This window comes from Lactuca sativa, chromosome 5 (genome assembly GCF_002870075.4).
Source record: "Lactuca sativa cultivar Salinas chromosome 5, Lsat_Salinas_v11, whole genome shotgun sequence".
Lineage (NCBI taxonomy): Eukaryota > Viridiplantae > Streptophyta > Magnoliopsida > Asterales > Asteraceae > Lactuca > Lactuca sativa.
The window spans coordinates 307,170,742-307,188,869 of NC_056627.2; the positions used below are offsets into that span (position 1 = coordinate 307,170,742).

The following is an 18,128-nucleotide window of genomic DNA, read 5'->3' on the forward strand; positions in this document are numbered from 1 at the left end:
AGAAACCTTATGACACTCAGATTTTATGGTGCATGTGTTCCTATGCATGCGAATTTGTCATAAGCATAATCATAAGATAATTTTTGTGACAAATCCAAACTCTTATGGACAGAACTAGTTCATACTTAATTTCTTGCCATCAAGGGTCCCATCATTGCTTCCAAGTTATTTAGCAGCTCACCTATGTCAGTCAATGTACTTTCATTGAACAAGGTGCTTGTCCCATGTAGTCTATTGAGAACTTGTAGAACTCATATGCATAATCAAATCAACTGGGCTGGCACATAAACAAGAATACGTCAACACGATAGGCTACAATCCTCAAGTCGTGTGCTAGTGTTTAATAGCAGGTTTACTCTTGATTAGTTTTTGAAACTTTTCAAGATCTTTAGACTCCCACTAACCTCTTGACATATTAGATTCTCTTATAAAGAAACATTTCTTGAAAAAACAAAGATTCAAGAGTTAGTGTGTGAAAAAACAAAGATTCAAGAGTTACTTTCGATTGCATGATTCGATGATTGGATTTCGATTGCATGATTCGATGATTGGATTTTTGGATTTTTGGAGTTGCTACTCTAAAAGTAGCAACTCCAAAAATCCAATCATCGAATCATGCAATCGAAATCCATTTCTTCGCGACCAGACTCTACTTACTTCTTCCTTTAAGCTTCCTTTCTTTTCTTCGATTCTACAAAACAACAAAAATGTAATCTTATCACATAATGTATCAAAAATCAAAAAAATAGGAACTTATAGAGTTAGTTAATGGATTTTACCTGAAGTAGAGTCATACATCTTGACTCTCCCATCTCTTAGATCTCTTAGGTAGACAGGGCAGCTTTGTCTCCAATGCCCATTCTCTTGGCAATAAAAGCAAATTGACTCTTTTGGAACAACACACGGAACTACCTCAAACTTTGCCTATCTCTTATGATCAAGCTTTTCGACCATGGCATGCCTTTCGTTGCTATTGCCTATGTCAATAGAGGTTTGGAAGGCAGATCCACCAATCAACTTTGCTTCTCCAGTGGCCCAAATCATTGCTGATTCAGCAACAACAAGCAAATAGGTGAGATAAATGTGGGTCACGTCGTGTTCTATCATATAGTACTCTCTTACGAACTCACTATATGAGTCAGAAAGCGATTGAAGAACCCAGTCAACAACTAGCTTCTCACAGACAATGACTCCCAACATTCTTAACCTATGAATGTGTGACTTCATATGTAAGACGTGTGCACACACTGACTTTCCTTCTTCATGTTTACTTGCCAAAAGGGCTTGAGTGAGCTTGAACATTTCAAGCCTTTGAACTTCTGGGTTAGGGAGAACAATAGGAGGAGGTGGAGGAAGTGAAGTATGATCTCTTGTTCCTTGATCGAATCGTGGAATATCATCTTCATGTGGAAAGCTTGTTTCAAGGGATTTAGGAAGACCATAGTTGTCATACTTTAACATCTACAAAATGGGAGAAAATTCAAGTTAGATTATTGATTGATTGATTCCTTAATAAAACACTCAAAGGAGATATTAAGGCTAGGATCCAACACAATATTCTATAAATTGGAAAAGGGATGTCGTAATCCAAATTGTAGAACATTTAAAGGTAAGTGAATGACGATTCACTAATTTTCCACCATGAAAAACAAAAAAGGATTGAGTTTTAAATGTATTGAAAATTCCTAGATCCTTTGAGATTCATTGAACTTTTCAATGGCATGTTTAAATCTCAATATGCCCCTCGATTTGTGATTGGGATGCTGAGGATCACAAAACAGGGTGAGAATAACCAAGCAAACTTACATGGTGCCCCAATGTTACAGTCACCTATTCGATGTGTCAGTTAACCACACATGCTCCACCGAACTATGAAAAACATCGAGTCACCCTTCGCTACCTTTGCTTAGAACCCATTTCGTGTGTCGGTTAACCACACACGCTTCACTAACGTCTTAGCAAGAGTACAAAGTGTAATTTCATGGAATTGCATCAAATTCACTTTTACCTAAAGTAACTAAGATTTGGGAATTTTATAAAACATTTTGTTAATTTATAATTCATTATACTTATAATGGAAGGTTGTGTCATATCCTACTCGTTCAGCTAAGGACCCTGCACTAGTCAAAGGTGCGGTGGGTAAGAGTGGATACCCAATGACGGTCATTTTACAGGCCGCTTCCTTAAACACCATTATAGACCAGCTTCGTGAATGATGCCTACTAATGGTAACACTGACTCTTTACTCATACATATATAATATTAGCCTTTTAATTTTATATATAGTATAAGGGTGTATTTTACACTTTTAAAATACTAGGTGGTCTAATTTAATAAATTATACCTTTTAATTTAATTAAAAATAAACCATATCATTATGGATTTATTAACTCTCTTTTAGTTACACACTAAATTAATTTAATAAAACCATAAGGGTGTGATTTGAACTTTTCAAAATACTAGGGTTTTTGGTCAAATTTAAAATTTTTCGAAAATTAAAACCTTTTAATTTTAAAATCTTAAATATTAAAAACTTTGATTTAATAATTATCCAAAATTAAACAATTAATTTAAATTATTAAATCATGTAGGATTATTCATTTAAAGTAAACAATTAATTTAACCTAATCCCTTTATCCCTAAAATTCAAAAATTTGGGATGGGATAATTCAAGGATCTTTAATTATCTACTTAAACAATTAAATGGATAATTACAAAAGATGGCATTATCCTAATCCTAAAATTTGGAAATATTATCTTAGGGGGGAAGGCAAGGATTTCAATCCTTATCATGATTTCGAAAATCCCTAGGGTTAGGAAACCCTAAAATTTCGAAATCTTGGAGGCTAAGAAAAGTGTTTGGGAAACCCTATCAAATTTCGAAATCAAGGGTTTATGAACCCTAATTTCGAAAATCATGCCTTAAGGGTTTATTGGCTATGAACACTAATATGTCAAATTCATACTTTTGTGTAAAACTAATTAAAAACAAAACCATATGCTCTGATACCATTGATAGGTTTTATACAAACAATCCTATGTGCGCATGCAACCCTATATTTGGATCTATGTTTTCACGATTAGTTATACAACATTATGAGCACAAAGGAAACCTAGCATGCTCCTAGTAATTTCGAGAATCATAAAGAAGAATGGAATACATACCTCTTGTTATTATGTTGTAACAACAACTTGTTCTTATAATATATTAATGAACCATAATAGCCTCTTTCTCTATTATTTCTCTAGTCAAGTTGCTTTGGTGAAGGCAACCCAAAAGGACCATGCACAATCGGGTCAAGTACTTACCAAATATGGTTACCACAAGTGTAGTACCTCTAATGGCTCACAAACACCATGAGAAAATGAAGAAGCAAGAGAGAGAGAGAGAGAGAGAGAGAGAGAGAGAGGAGAAATTCGGCTCTAGGAACTCTAGGGATCAAGTGGCCGAATTTCTAATGCCAAGGGTCCTTTATATAGGTGTAGGAATTAGGGTTTCAGTCCTTATCCTTATCTGATTGCTTGGCCACCAAGCAACCTAAAGGATAAATCTAGAACCCTTATCATGGAAGAATTCTAATGCCATTATCCCTTGAATTCGTCCACCCTATCCCATAGAGCTTCCTTGCGCAATTTTGTAACTATCACATAATTACAGTTCAGTCCCCTTAGTTCAATTAACTTCTTTTGATCACAAAATTAACTCTTAATTAATTCTTGACCAATGTTAATTAAACCAATATGATTTCTCGTTTAAACATATTATTCTTATAATATATTAATAAACCATAATAGCCTCTTTCTCTATTATTTCTCCATTCAAGTTGCTTTGGTGAAGGCAACCCAAAAGGATCATGCACAATTGGGTCAAGTACTTACCAAATATGGTTACGTGCTTAGACATTAATCCAACACATAATTCATTTGGTAAAATAGATTTAGAGGTAGAAAATGAGATGTTAGAATTATGATCAATTAAGTGATCATTTAGATATAGAGAGTGATTATACTCTTAATAGGCTAAGACAAGTGCTAAGGAGCTTGATATGGTGTATGAATAGGCCCTGAGCAAAGAAGATGGATCAAGTGCATCAATTGAATATTGGAAGACAATGGTAGTTAGTTTCTACTATCTAACAATGTGAGTTATAAATCTCTCTCACTAGGTTATGTATGAATGTTTACATGTTAATAATATTATGTATGCATGTTTATATGTTAATTGTAGTGTGTTAAATACCCATAAGATAATGGATAAATAAAGAATATGATTACATGAATTGTACTCTTGTAAATGATTATATATGCATGATTAGATGTTAATGGTATTATGTTGAATACCTGTAAGACATTAGAAGAAGACAACGCATAGTTATATGAATTATAACCTTATGGATGATTACATGTGTATAATTAGATGTAAATAGGGTTATGTCACTACTAGAAAAACAGCCTTTGACGACGTTCATTGTGCGTCGTAAAAGGCTCAGACGACGCGCAAATGCGCGTCAAGGAAGGCCCTGTCATAAAGAGAGACGACGCGCTTTTGCGCGTCGTCTATAGACGACACGCATTTACAACGCTCATTTACGACGCGCGTTTACGACACGCAATGCGTATCAAGGAAGTCCCTGTCATAAAGGAAGACGACACGCATTCGTGTGTCGTAACCTTACGACGCGCGTCTTAATGACACGCAATGCGTATCAAGAAAGCCCCTGTCAAGAAAGGCCATGTCATAAATGAAGATGACACACATTTTTGCATATCATAATTTTAGATGTTTAAAAAAAATATTATTTATAGATTTACTAATTTTCAAATTAAATAATACATTAAAAATCTCATAATACAAAATAAAATACCATAAATAACAAAGATAATTCATTTCACTAATATGTCAAATATAAATAATTATTCCAAAAGTGAGTAAATGTTATAAAAAAATGAACTCCTTTATATACAATTGCATCATCTAGCTTACTATATGCCAACAACTCTCTGTGTTTACTTTTGCTTGAGTCTCGTTTCCTCCAAAGCTTCTAGCCATGCCAAAATATGATATCCTGAGTCTCGTTTCAAGAACCAAAATCACCTTCAATCACCCAATTAAACTCTAATGTTGGTAGACTGAGAGTTCCAGAATCAAGTTTACATCCATCACCTTCAATCACCCAATTAAACTCTAGATCTTCTGTTGTTTGAAAGAAATTGGTGTTTGTAATCTATGAACAAAAAACGCAAAGGAATTTAGAGTGTAATTAAAAGCATAGAGGAATGCTTTGTTGCAAGCTGGAACAACAAGAAGCACATTGTTGCGAGTTGCCTGCAGAAAACCATGGCAGACATAAAGACATGAGCATGAGCTTTGTTGTTGCTTTTATAAAAACTAAACTTATTCTATAGGTTAGAAGATATGGTATAAATTTTTAACTTTTAAGCATTCTATAGCTCGCATAAAGTAGAATTGGAATCATTAAGAATACAATGATTACTTTGTTGTTGGAAGAAGCCTAACCATTTCATAATATGTTGACTCAAAAACGAAAATTTGGCAACTTTACCTGTACAAAGCTGGAGACAGAAAGAAGTGGCTTCTCTCCAATCTTCTGATTTCTATCCTGAAAATTAACAAAGAATTTAGCAACTTGTAAGGAATAAGGGAAGAAAGTACTACAATAAGTTCAGAACTTAAAAAGCAATTAAGATAACATGAAAATAATGAGAGCAGAATACCTAATAACCAAGCCAACAAGTTAGCATCATATATTCTGGTGTAAATAGATGAAAGATAAGCTTAGGTCACAAAAAAGTTCTCCAAAACAAAAGTAGAAGATAAATATAATAAAATTAAGAAATGAAGAACATACTTGTATTAGAAGCATGACAAGTGTAAAGATAACTTTTGCAACTTCTGTTAGAAATTTAACACTGATGGGGCTAAAATTGAACTTCCCATCAACCTTGGACACGTACACAAAAATCGGCTGTAAAAGATGATCAACTTAGTGAGGTATTGATCAATTATGTAACATGGAAACACTACACAACTAACTATACCTAAATATTATCCAGTCAATGATGCATGGAATTTAAAGAGTTGTTTATGTTATGTGAAAGATATGTACTATAAATAGATATACAAAACACGTTCTTTATCTTGTCTTCCAAGATAATGAGGAGAAAAAGATTATATTATACCATCAACATCCTTCTCACCATAATTGGATATATGTTCTACTCTAATAAGATATAAATTGAGAGCTCCCAAAAGATGACAAAAGTTTCTCTTAGAAAACTATCATGCATGAACAAAATGCCTACATAGCATACAAAAAATGACAAATCCGACTCATATAGTCTTGGGACTATGAAAGGAAAGTAGATTGGCAGATTCTATCATAATTTTTTTTGCTATGGTGAAGTTCCCTCAGGAATCTATGTTCCACTGTTAGGAATTTGGGAATAATCTAAATAAGATATAAATCCAAAGTTTACAAAAGATGCCACAAGTTTCTCTTAAAGAAAACTACAGTATATGAAACATATGTAAGCTCTCTAGTCTTGAGACTTGCGAGGGATATCAGTATATCACTGCTAAAGAAATTACCTGTAAGCCAACTAACATGCAGTCACCAACAACCAAGAGAACATCTTTTATGCTCCTATTGTTTTACATTGTTTATTTCAACCACCATCAAAGCTGAAATCACACCAAGTGCTGATCAATATCACTGAATTTATGAATCAAAATGATAAACAGTCGGATTTAATTTTACTGAATTGCATAATTTTATTATATTGGAATATGTATATCGTATACCTCAACTGCATAGGAAGATGCATGCTAGAAATGAAAACTGCATATGATGTCCCTCCTATTCCCAATTTCAGCTCCAACTAAGATCATAATTCATATAGTTTTAGAGAAAAACTACATAGTACATGTGTTGATTTTTTGTATTATATATGGAAAAGAAACTTACTGTAGGTGCAAGGAGACCTCCAAAAATAATAATTCCATAAATTAGAAAAAAACAAATGGCATAGTATTGTTTGAGACAACTCAATGTTAGCATAAATGTCCTTCTACACACGGATGCCTCCCACCCAACTAGACAGATAATTAAAGTGCTTTTCATATGAGTTCACTAAAAAATGGATGAGTTTATAAAAACAGAAAAATGATGACAACAGGTCTTTCACTTAACTACATTACCTAAGGTTAATGGGAAGGAGTATCCACGGATAATTGTATTGGCAGACGTCCGGTCTGCTGAAATTAAGACAACTCTCGCAGGCTTTCTTTCTCGAGCTTTGCCTGGACTTATTTTGAACGAGCAGCTACATCTGTTTTAGCACAAACCACCTAATTTTGACAAAGTCAATATCTTTAAAATATATTCAAATTTCAAGATATTTTATTTTAAAAGTTAAGATCATATTACTAAAGTTTGAGCAGTTGGGCCATTGGTGAACCACATTTTATTCCCATTTAAAACATAACCACCGTCAACACGTTCAGCATTACATTTCATTCCAACAACATCTGAACCAACTGTTGATATTAAAAAAGAAAAAAATATATATAATTAATTGATAAGTAGAGACTTAAAGATAATATAAAACGGTAAAATTATAAAAAGTACCATTAGGTTCACTCATTGCAAGAGCTCCAACATGATCCCCACTAATTAACTACAAGAAAGAAAGAAAAAGAAATTGAAATGGATTCATGAAAGAACATACATAAAACAAGATGAAATTCACTGAACAGTTAGTTTTTTTTTTTAAATAAAACCTTGGGTAAATATTTCTCCTTTTGTGCAGCACTTCCGTTTCTCACCTGCGAGATTAACAAACTTGTTATGTTAGTTAAACATGTGTGAAGGGTTTTCATGATTTTACAAGTATAGAGTTTTTGGTGTTACCAATTGATCAATACAAAGATTAGAATGGGCACCAAAGGTTCTTCTAACTGATCATGAAGCACAACTAATCTCCTCCAAAGCTATGCAGTGATACAAATAACCTAAACCTAATCCTCCATATTCAACTACAAAAACAAGATTAATTTTGCAACTGTTTTATATTTAAAAATTTTAGTTCATCATCTTAGACTTCCCACTACCGTTTCTACCAATGAATCCATGATGGTAAATATAATTACAACCTACTTTTATTTATTTCTTATATCATACTTTCGATTATGTTTATTGCTTTCCATCTTTTTCTAGAAAGTCATTTGATTGTTTCTACTTTGAAAAAGTTACCCAATTATATCTCTAGTAGAGTGGTATTTGGATGCCATTTGCTACAATTGGATAACTTTTTTCTTGAAAAATAAATCTAAATACATTTAAAACTGAGTAATTATAATGATAATAATTATTCATTAGTAGGGTTGTTTACTAGATACCATGTCTTTTATTGATGCACTTCCACCTCTCAGAATGAAACAATGGTAGGTGTTTGTTCTTTTGTTTGTTGATGCTCTTTCTGTCTCCCGAATTCCTGCCATGACCCGACACTTGACAAATAGAAGAAGGTTCTTTCAAAAGGTGAATTGTTTTCATTAACTTCAAGGTAATGACACTCATGATTATTCAAAATACTATGTGCACTCAAAAGCTTTACACCCTTAACGACTTGCATTTTACAACAACATACAAGTAGTGAAAATATAGGCAATGTCAGTAATGTTTAAGAAGTTTAAGAAAAAACTTTTATAAGTGGTAGAATCTCAAGATAATTCAAATAAAAAAACTGAAAATAAAGAAGATGTTAATGAAAAAAAGACCCAGAAAGAAATGTACTTGAAAATAATGAAAACTAATTTACCTAATTAAAACATTTTCCAAGTAGTGAAAATGCATTAGCTTTGCCTTTTGAAGATGCATCTTTTCTGTTACTTGAGTTCTATTCATTCAGGTTCTTGAATCCAATTTCCGTTTGATTAGAAACATAGGATTCTTCATTTAAATTGGGTTTATTGCTGAGAGTACATTTATGACCTGAGATGTTAGCCTAATCCTTCATTATATCTGGATCACAGGAGATGATAGCTACCAAAGTTGTGTTTAAGAGCTTTCAATCTTGAATTTAAGCGACTTGCATGATTTGATGGACAACCCTTGAAATCAAACAACAACCTGTTGTTAAACAGTAAAGCAGCCAAAATGAAACTTCAGAAATATGGTTCAAGCATTTCATCAAGCAGTTGGTGTGCAGCTGAAACTTTCTTTTCAATCTAACATCAAGTGGGTGGGTAAACATAGAATCTGAAAGGGATACATAAGAAAGGAATTAGTATTTGCACAAAATTAGGCATACAAATAGATATCTTAAACCCAATTGACACACACAGGGCATAAAACAAATAACAACCCCTAATTGGTTCAATATTCTACATCATTTGAAATATCTTAAGGTGAAAAAAGAGTAAAATTATCAAGGATAAAAGAGGAATATACATTTAGGTCATTTTGAATTTCTCCTTGGAGCGGTTGAATCAGGGTATGCATTGTTGTACTAATTTTACCAACAAATTAAAGCACATACCTCAAAGAGGAATTACCAGACCAAAAATCAATCCAAATTTCTTCAATAAAAGATAATATCTTAATTTTTGGCACTTCTTTATGGGCGTCTCATTCTTGCTGAAAATAACAGCAATAGATGGAGGATGGATACATATTTCTTTCTTTCCAAATTAAAAAAGAACTCAACGCATGTAATTAAAAAACCTCAACAATATGTAATAATATGTTAATGTTAGCTAGCATTACTGTTTAAAATGGAATTAACCCAAAATTAGCTAGCATTAATATAAAATTAGCTAGCATTAATATAAAAATGGAGATAACATTAGAACATATAAAATCGAACTTAAATTTCCTTAGAGGCTGATGACCATTTTCTAAAATTAAAATGGAATTTCCCCAAAATTATTGATGTCCTCAATACTATGAAAAAAAAGGGTACAAAGAAATTACTTTTCATTAGGAGGAGGTTGTTGGCAGCTTGGAAGAGGTAATCGACAACTCAACTGCTGGGACTTCCGTCTACAACAAATAACACACAAACGAATGGAAAAACCATGAACCCAATTTCACATTAGGAAAAGAGCTTTTAGATACCGATTAACCCCAAAATTGAACCTGATTCGCCAGCCTAATAAAGAACCTGAACAATCTAAATTATAAGAAACATGGAATCGATTTTACCATGGGGATGAGGATGGATTAGAAAGGAAAGTAAAAGGGGATTCATGATAATGGAAAATTTTAGTTTTCTTTGCCCACGATTATATTCCAGTTTGCACCAATACAAAGAGTTGAATACATATTGTCACAACATAGTTGGAAACAAGAAGTTGTGGGAAACGAAAGCTAGAATATTTATACTCAGATGCAATACATGGTACTTTAATGAAGTGGAAAGCACCAGACTTGATATCAAGGCAAAGGTAGTTCCATTTTTTGACAAGAGAGAAAATGTGTCTCTTCAAACCAGTTGAATTCAAATCAAGATGTTTTTTTATAAATAATGATGCGTTGTAACCCTCAGAATGGTGGCCCGGGGGAAGATCTTGAATCGCTTACATTAGAGAAAATTGATGCAGTACTTGTTTCGCTATAAAGAAGTAGATCTGATGACAAATGAACGGAATTCGAAACGAAAAAAATTGATCCATCATCTCTGATAACTCACAAAATTCGAAACGAAAACATACCTTATTCGGACCTAGGGATTGTAAACCTGAGCATTCATCGCAGTCTTCGGTGAGGTGAGGTGAGCCTCGGAAGGCAGGAAGTTGGCGATACCAAGAACATCGGTCAGCAAAGTAAGTCGACGGCTGAGAATGAGTTGTAGTGGTGTTGTTGAGGTGTGTCGAGATTATGATAAACATACCTTAATCAACTCTAGGGCTTGGAAACTTGTGCAGTCGTTCCTGTCTCCGGTGAGGCGAGGTGAGCCTGAGGTCTCCGGTTGAAAGAGGTGAGTTCAGGTTGCTTGCAGGTGAGGAGAGCCGAGGTAGAGAGTGTTGCAGAGAGCACTCCTTGAAAAAAGCCCTAGATAATGGTCCCTATGATTTTTTGATAAGATAAATAGTCTGTTCAATGAAGATGAGGGTTTGAAGACGACGTTCAATAAAGTTTTCAACAGTGAGGGCAAGAACGTTCATCCAGCAAACTGTACCTGTTTATCCTCCTCATGAGAGCTTCGCCTTTGAATATTCTTCGTGGATCTTTCTCCTCAAGAGTTAGAAGCATTCTCGCAACATTACGGATTTTGCTGAGTGCATATTGCATACTCTAGAGCTCTCGCTTGCATCGTAGACTGTATTCTCCGACCAATTTCAACTTTGCGTCTAGTTGTTCGTTTTCATTTGAGCGTCGATAATTAGGGCAAGAGGGAAAGGAGAAAAAAGGAAGGCGGGGTTTTTAATTTTTTAGATTTCATTTTTGTCCCTGGTTATTAAGGGATGGAACGCACGTTCCATTAAAATTTATAAAGCGACGTCCATAGACAACACGCATTATATTACAGGTGCCCTCCGTGTTTTTTCTTTTTTTTTTGTTTAGACACTAATTTAAGAGCACGCAATAATGCGTGACGTAAATCCTTAAATTTTTTGAAGAGATGACACTTTTTTAATGTCACTCTCTTTTGTGTAACATAAATCAATGAGCGTCGTGGTTTGCGCGTCGTAAAAGGCTATTTTTCTAGTAGTGTGTTAAACACTCGTAAGATATTAAATGAAGATATACTGTGATTATATGTATTATAATCTTTTGAATGAGTACGCATGCATGTTTCACTACTAGAAAAACAACCTTTTACAACGCGCAATGTGTGTCGTAAAACGCTCAGACGACGCGCAAATGTGTGTCAAGGAAGGCCCTGTCATAAAGGAAGACGACACGCTTTTGTGCATCGTCTATTTACGACGCGCGCTTACGACACGCAATGCGTGTCCAGAAAGGCCGTGTCAGAAAGAACACGACACGCATTTGCGTGTCGTAACCTTACGGTTTTTATGACTAGCAATGCGTATCATTAAAGCCCGTGTCATAAAGAAAGATGACACACATTTTTGCGTGTCATAATTGTAAAGGTCTTAAAAATATATATATTTTTGATAGATTTACTAAATTTCAAATTAAATAACACATTTAAAAGTCTCATAATGCAAAATAAAATACTTATATAACAAAACAATCCATTTCATGAAATAATTGTACTAATATTCAAAATAAATCACATTTAATTGTTATTTTATTAACATGAGTCAAAGTAGAAAAATAAATCTTCCTAATCCAAATAACAACAAACATAAAACACAAACTATTTTGGAAATATGGATCTTTGTTACTTGTGTAGAAACAATGTGATCGATTTGTTTCAAGATATGTAACAGTTGGTTTGCACGACTTCTTCCATTTTCTAGCTTCAATTACAGTTGAAGGAGCATATCTTGCAACATATCCATACATAAGAGCTAATGCAGCATGAATGTCATCAGAATCTTTAATATTAGTTTTATCTGAGAAGAAGGATAGAAATCTGCATTTCAAACAGTCTTTTGTTGTCAAGAAGACTAAAAATAAAATAAGCATAAACAATAAATAAAAATTATATAATATAAATATATACCTCTGGAGAACACTTTTTCCAGTGTTGTCAAGAATGTCTTTAAGTTTGTCTAACACAGTATCCAAGTGGGATGCTGCAACTTGAAAAGAAATTGACATGGACTTAGTTTACTTCACAGGGGTAATTCGGTAATTCCATACATACCAATCCCATGGCTTTAGCAAAACCAAAGTCGATTTTCAGGAATGGTGATATTTGCTTGTTTATAATCAGGATCAATTCCATTTCCATTTATGTCCAAATGATTTGGTGTGACATATTTCCCAACAATCACCACCACCCCCATCCATCATGAAGTTCAAATACAGACTATATCAAATGCTATAGTAATAATCAATAAAGTTATCCAGCTTAATTAATGAATAAAAAGAACCCACAATAAAATTTCATTCTCTTCTTGTAGCATATCAAGTTGCATGAAACAACATAAGTTAACGAATTCTACATCACTTAAGCTAAAACTGAAATTGAAGGGAACAAGAAAAGTAAAAATTTCCCAGATGGAGGCAGATGAAACGCTGAGGAGAGAAGGAGGCGATCAAGGAGTCACAGATGAAAACAAGATGAAAGATAGAAACCTAGGAGAAATTGAGAAATTTTTTGATGTTTTGAGAGAGAGAAAGAGAGAGAGAGGGGGGAGAGAGAGATAGAGAGAGAGAGAGAGAGGGAAATGGAGAAATTGATCTCGAACCAGATGTAAGAAAAGAAACCCTAGTCGATTTAAATGTCTCTGCAAACCTCCGGTGATTCACGTTCAACCCCAATGTATCTGAGAATAATCTAAAAAGTACGCCTCCGAATTTCAAGACTTGATTTGAGTACTCGATTTGAATGTCTCTGCAAACCTCCGGTAATTCCTCAGGCGATGGAGGTGACAGAGCCATAAATGAAAAGAAGGCGTCTCTCCAGTTCAAGGCGAGGGAACTATACAGATCGTAGTTGCTGTTATAAACTAATGTACTCGAAAGATCCCTCATGTAAAACCCTTTCTTCACCTCGTCATCTTGTTCGTGAAATCTACGAACTCCTCGAACCGCCTCATCCATAACACTCACAGGAATCCCATGATTCACCACCTGAAAAATACCTAGGTTTGCGGAGGCTTCACGAATCATCTCCACCATCGATGCTCTATGGGTCGATTGAAGGTCTATGACCGGAATCTTGACAGCAACGGTGGATATTTTGGGAGTGGTGTCCTATGGGTGGAAGAAGATGGGAGGGATTTTCTGGATTCCGGCATCGACGGGGCCTTTGACGCTGGTTTTTGTTTGGTCAAAAGCTTTAAGCTCCGATTGTTGATCGTAGCTTGAGCCGACTGGAGCAATGGTGGCAGCCATTTTCGTGAAGATGATCATGTTATATATGCGAAGGTATTCTCTAGAAATGTGAGTGAGGATCATTGCAATTATGGCCCTATGAATGTAAAGTGTTCGATTTCTTGTGAGAAATGAAGCGATAGAGATCGATCTATGGAGGATATCGGTTGTTCTTTGAGGGATGAAAAAACCCTAGTTTCTTAAATTTTTTGAGGACTGGGTTTTCTAATTTTAGATTACCTTGCTCCCGCAAGGTATTAAGGAGGGTACACGATGTTTGATGAGACCGATAAGGAGGTCAGGAGTGGCGGAGAAGCGAATCGAAGAGAAGAGAGAAGGAGGGAGAGGGGAGAATATGAAAGATAGAAAGAAGGTAAAAGATGGGCTTTCAAAAATTTTGGGGATTTCGTTTTCCCCTCTACTAAACGCACGTTTTCATTAAAATTATAAAGCGAAAAGTATAGAGGACGCGCCATTAAAATAAAGCTCCTTGCGTGTTTTTAATTTCTTTTCTTGAGACACTAATTTAAGGGCACACAATAATGCGTGACGTAAATCCTTAAATTTTTTGAAGAGATGACACTTTTTAATGTCACTCTCTTTTGCGTAACATAAATCAATGAGTGTCGTGGTTTGTGCTTCGTAAAAGGGTCTTTTTCTTGTAGTGTTTAGATACTAAGGGGTATTGTATTGAATACCTACATGTTAGAAGAGGCAAATTTACATTAGTTACTTAATAACTTAACTACTAGATTGGTAGTAGAAAACCTCTTAATTTGATGATGAGATAGTATGTTATGAGACATGTGATATGTAAGACTATAGGGAGACCATAAGATTCACATGAAAGATTATGAAAAGAATAGAAAGATGATTCCTTTGGAAATGAGATTATGATTCCTACAGGAATGAGATTATGATTTATACGGGAATGAGATTATCTTTCCTTCAGGAATGAGATGATAATTCCTTCGGGAATATAGATGGACTATTCACATGGAATAAGATTATGTGTGGTTAGAGAAGACTGAGAAAGGTTTCCATTAGTGGAATAAGGTAAGGGGTTTCCTTAGAGAAACTTGATATAATTCGTAAGGGATTGAATGTATAAAAATTTTTAGGGATCATTGTCATCCACGAGGGCTTAAAGAAGAGAAAAGTGCCAAAAGATCCGCAAGGGGTCTAGGGGAGGGACTAAGTTTGGATAATTATACATTGGTATGGTCAATGTATGTTGTACGCCTTTTATGATAGATGAAGCTATCATGTGTGGATCAGACCATTGGGTCTAAGTAAGAGTATAACGGCAACGAAAGAGGATAGGAGAATAAAGAAGAGATGTGACGAAGAGAAAGAAGAAATTTTGTCATGGAATAAGGAGATAGTATTAGCTGAGAGAGAATGACATGAGAGGGGTGTAGATAGAGTAGAAAAACGGTGAATAAATAAGATGAGAAGAAGGAATGAGATGGGCTGGGATGAGGCTACAATATAGTATGAATAGAGTATAAGATAAGTGTGAGAAGAGATTAAGATAGAGTATGAGATAGGTATGAGATGAAATGGAAAGACATGTGATAAGATAGAGTAGGGGTATGAGAAGTGATGATAAAAGAATAGATGGGGTGAGAAGAAGAGATTAGAGTAAAAGAGCATGAGAAGAATATAGAAGAATGGTAGAGTATGGAGCGAAAGAAAAGGTAGATGTAGAGGATGATTTAATGGAAATAGAGTATGATATAACTCACCATACCTATGGTCTGATGTTGTAGATTTTTTTATGTATCGTATAGTAGTCGTTGTACGAGAGGAGATAGGAGCACTAGGACTTCGACTAGAAGTAACTTTTATTTTAGTATTCCTTTGTTGATTTTAAATTTTGGTATGATTTATTGTAAACCAAATTATATCTAGGGATGTTAAGTGTTTTTGAAGTTTATAATTCTAAATTTTTATAGAAAACTCTGATATATCGCTGGAATATTAGATGGAAAAATTGGGATATACATCCATTGTTTGTGGTTGAAACAATCAAGATATTGGGTTTGTTATTTGTTTTATTATATTTTTATGTATTTAGTACATAAAACTTTGGTAATTAATGTAATTTTGAATGTTAAAATAATATTGTCAATTTACCGACGGATTAGCATCGAAATTTTGTCTAGAAATGTCATACGCCCGGTTAATGATTTTTCACTAAATGATTTCGTCATAATCTGTCGGTAAATGTTTTTGTTGCTAATCCGCCTAAAAAGTTATGTCATTATCCGTCACTAAAAATTATATGTCGGTAATTTGTCAATAGTTACCGATGGCTCATTATGTGGGTAAATTGGAGCAGATTTCCGTCAACGGATATTTAGTCGTGACAACTCCTTGGTGAAACTTCTTTACCGCTGTATTTTAAACTGAGAGCTCACGAGTCACCATGATTTACGTTAGCATACTTTGATTCAAATTGCATCATGATCATTTAAATATAAATTATCATCTAAATATAAAAGACCTAAGTTTCTAGTCGCAGGAAGGTTGTGATATATACATGTGATTTCCATGCTTAACACTAACACTAGTACAAAAAACATTAATCGGTGCAGTTAAAATGATTAATTGGTGTGTGTATTAAAGTGCACCAAAAAATAACGCATCAAAAAACAACCCCATTTAATGGTGGGGTTATATAACTGCACCAAGAAAAGACAAAAACTGCACCAAAAAAAACAATTTTGTATATTCATCAAAAATGATGAAAACCACAACAATTATAACCACGCCAATTAATAAAAACATCAATTCGTCAAGTCCCAATTCGAGTAATTTCTTCCTTTTTTTGTAGTATGAAGTAATTAAATCGAAGCTTGGTTGATAAGAATTTGAGGTTCATAAAAAGCACCTTCTGGATGTATCACATTGAAGTTCACACAATCCGTCCCAACCACTATAAAGTTGTGGCTCACTATCTTGAAGAAGAGTTGAACAGTGAGAGCAGAGTTGAATATTCTCAAGAGATATTTTTTGCATGGGACAACTTGAAGTATGTATGTTTTGTTGGTATAGGCCCCTGTTCAGATCACTTTAAGCTTATACCCAAATAAAGCAAACCACAGAGTTGCAGGGAAAGATTCCCAGTTTTCTTCTTATTGATTTCGGATAATAAAAACAAAGACTTACAAAGCTTTAAATACTAAACAACAGAAAGAAAATGCTAACCTAAAACTGAAAAACATGACCTCCTAAATAGGTGGCAACTACTCCACTTATTCCATTAGACAAGGTCAACACAAGGACTAAATCAGAATTACATTTCCCACATACTTCCCCTTAATTCCGAGCTTTGTCCTCAAGCCTTATAACTCCCAACAGATCTCTCATCTCCAAGAACTTGAGTCTAGGCAAAGCTTTTGTCAAGGGGTATGCTCTTTGTTCCTCAACACTGATGTGTTTCACATCAATTTGTTTCCTTTCAATACAACCTCATATGAAATGGAACTTGGTGTCAATGTGCTTACTCCTCCCATGGAAAACAGGGTTCTGCATAAGGGCTATGGCTGACTTGTTGTCTACATACATCCTGACACTTTCTTCCTTCCAACCAATCAATTCTTTGAGGAGACTCCTTAGCCACAGTGCTTGGGATGTTGTTGCAGTTGCTGCCATAAACTCTGCTTCACAGGAAGATAGGGCCACAGTGTGTTGCTTCTAGGACGACCATGTGATTGGATTACCTGACAGATAAAAGATCATTCCTGTTATACCCTTTCTTCCATCAATTTCCATTCCATGGCTACTATCACGGAATCCAATAAGCCTTTTATCACCACCTTTCTTGTACATTAGGCCAAAGTTGGTTGTCCCTTTTATGTACCTTAAAATGTGTTTGACTGCTTTGAGGTGGCTCTGCTTTAGTGATTCCATGTATCTACTACTCCAACTGAGTAGCTCAAATCAGGTCTTGAGTGGATGAGATAGCGAATACTTCCAATGAGGCGTTGATACTCGGTAGCATTGACTGGTACTCCATCTTCATCTTTTGTCAAACCCAGTCGAGGTTCCATTGGGTATTGAGATGGGTTGCACTCTCCCATGCCTGCTATTTGCAAAATCTTCTTAGCATAACCTGCTTGACCAATTGTAAGGACATCCTTG

At 34.7% G+C, this 18,128-nt stretch overlaps 1 protein-coding gene and 1 long non-coding RNA gene across 3 annotated transcripts; both read right to left on the reverse strand.

Moving 5' to 3' along the window:
• Positions 1-4,874: 4,874 nt before the first annotated feature.
• LOC111888526 (uncharacterized) lies at positions 4,875-10,538 on the reverse strand. 2 transcript variants are annotated; one of them, XR_008232653.1, is made up of 13 exons: positions 9,996-10,538; positions 7,932-9,281; positions 7,802-7,846; positions 7,650-7,698; positions 7,449-7,558; positions 7,220-7,369; positions 6,987-7,114; positions 6,824-6,900; positions 6,611-6,703; positions 5,871-5,987; positions 5,737-5,771; positions 5,565-5,621; positions 4,875-5,326 (listed from the first exon to the last, which is right to left on the reverse strand). It is a non-coding gene; the product is annotated as an uncharacterized LOC111888526 (long non-coding RNA). The 2 variants fall into 2 exon arrangements; XR_008232652.1 differs by having other exon boundaries at positions 7,220-7,558.
• A 6,765-nt stretch (positions 10,539-17,303) lies between these two features.
• Positions 17,304-17,897, reverse strand: LOC122197934 (secreted RxLR effector protein 161-like). Its single transcript, XM_042902133.1, has 3 exons — positions 17,708-17,897; positions 17,551-17,644; positions 17,304-17,442 (listed from the first exon to the last, which is right to left on the reverse strand). The coding sequence occupies exons 1-3, from the start codon at positions 17,895-17,897 to the stop codon at positions 17,304-17,306; spliced, it is 423 nt and encodes a 140-aa protein (XP_042758067.1).
• Between the last annotated feature and the right edge of the window lie 231 nt (positions 17,898-18,128).

Coding starts and splice junctions, on each gene's coding strand:
- LOC122197934 (XM_042902133.1), bottom strand. CDS start 17,897: ATGGAATCACTAAAGCAGAGCCACCTCAAAGCAGTCAAACACATTTTA. Junction 17,645..17,707: donor AATGATCTTTTATCTGTCAG/GTAATCCAATCA, acceptor CCTGTGAAGCAG/AGTTTATGGCAGCAACTGCA. Junction 17,443..17,550: donor AAGGAAGAAAGTGTCAGGAT/GTATGTAGACAA, acceptor TTGTATTGAAAG/GAAACAAATTGATGTGAAAC.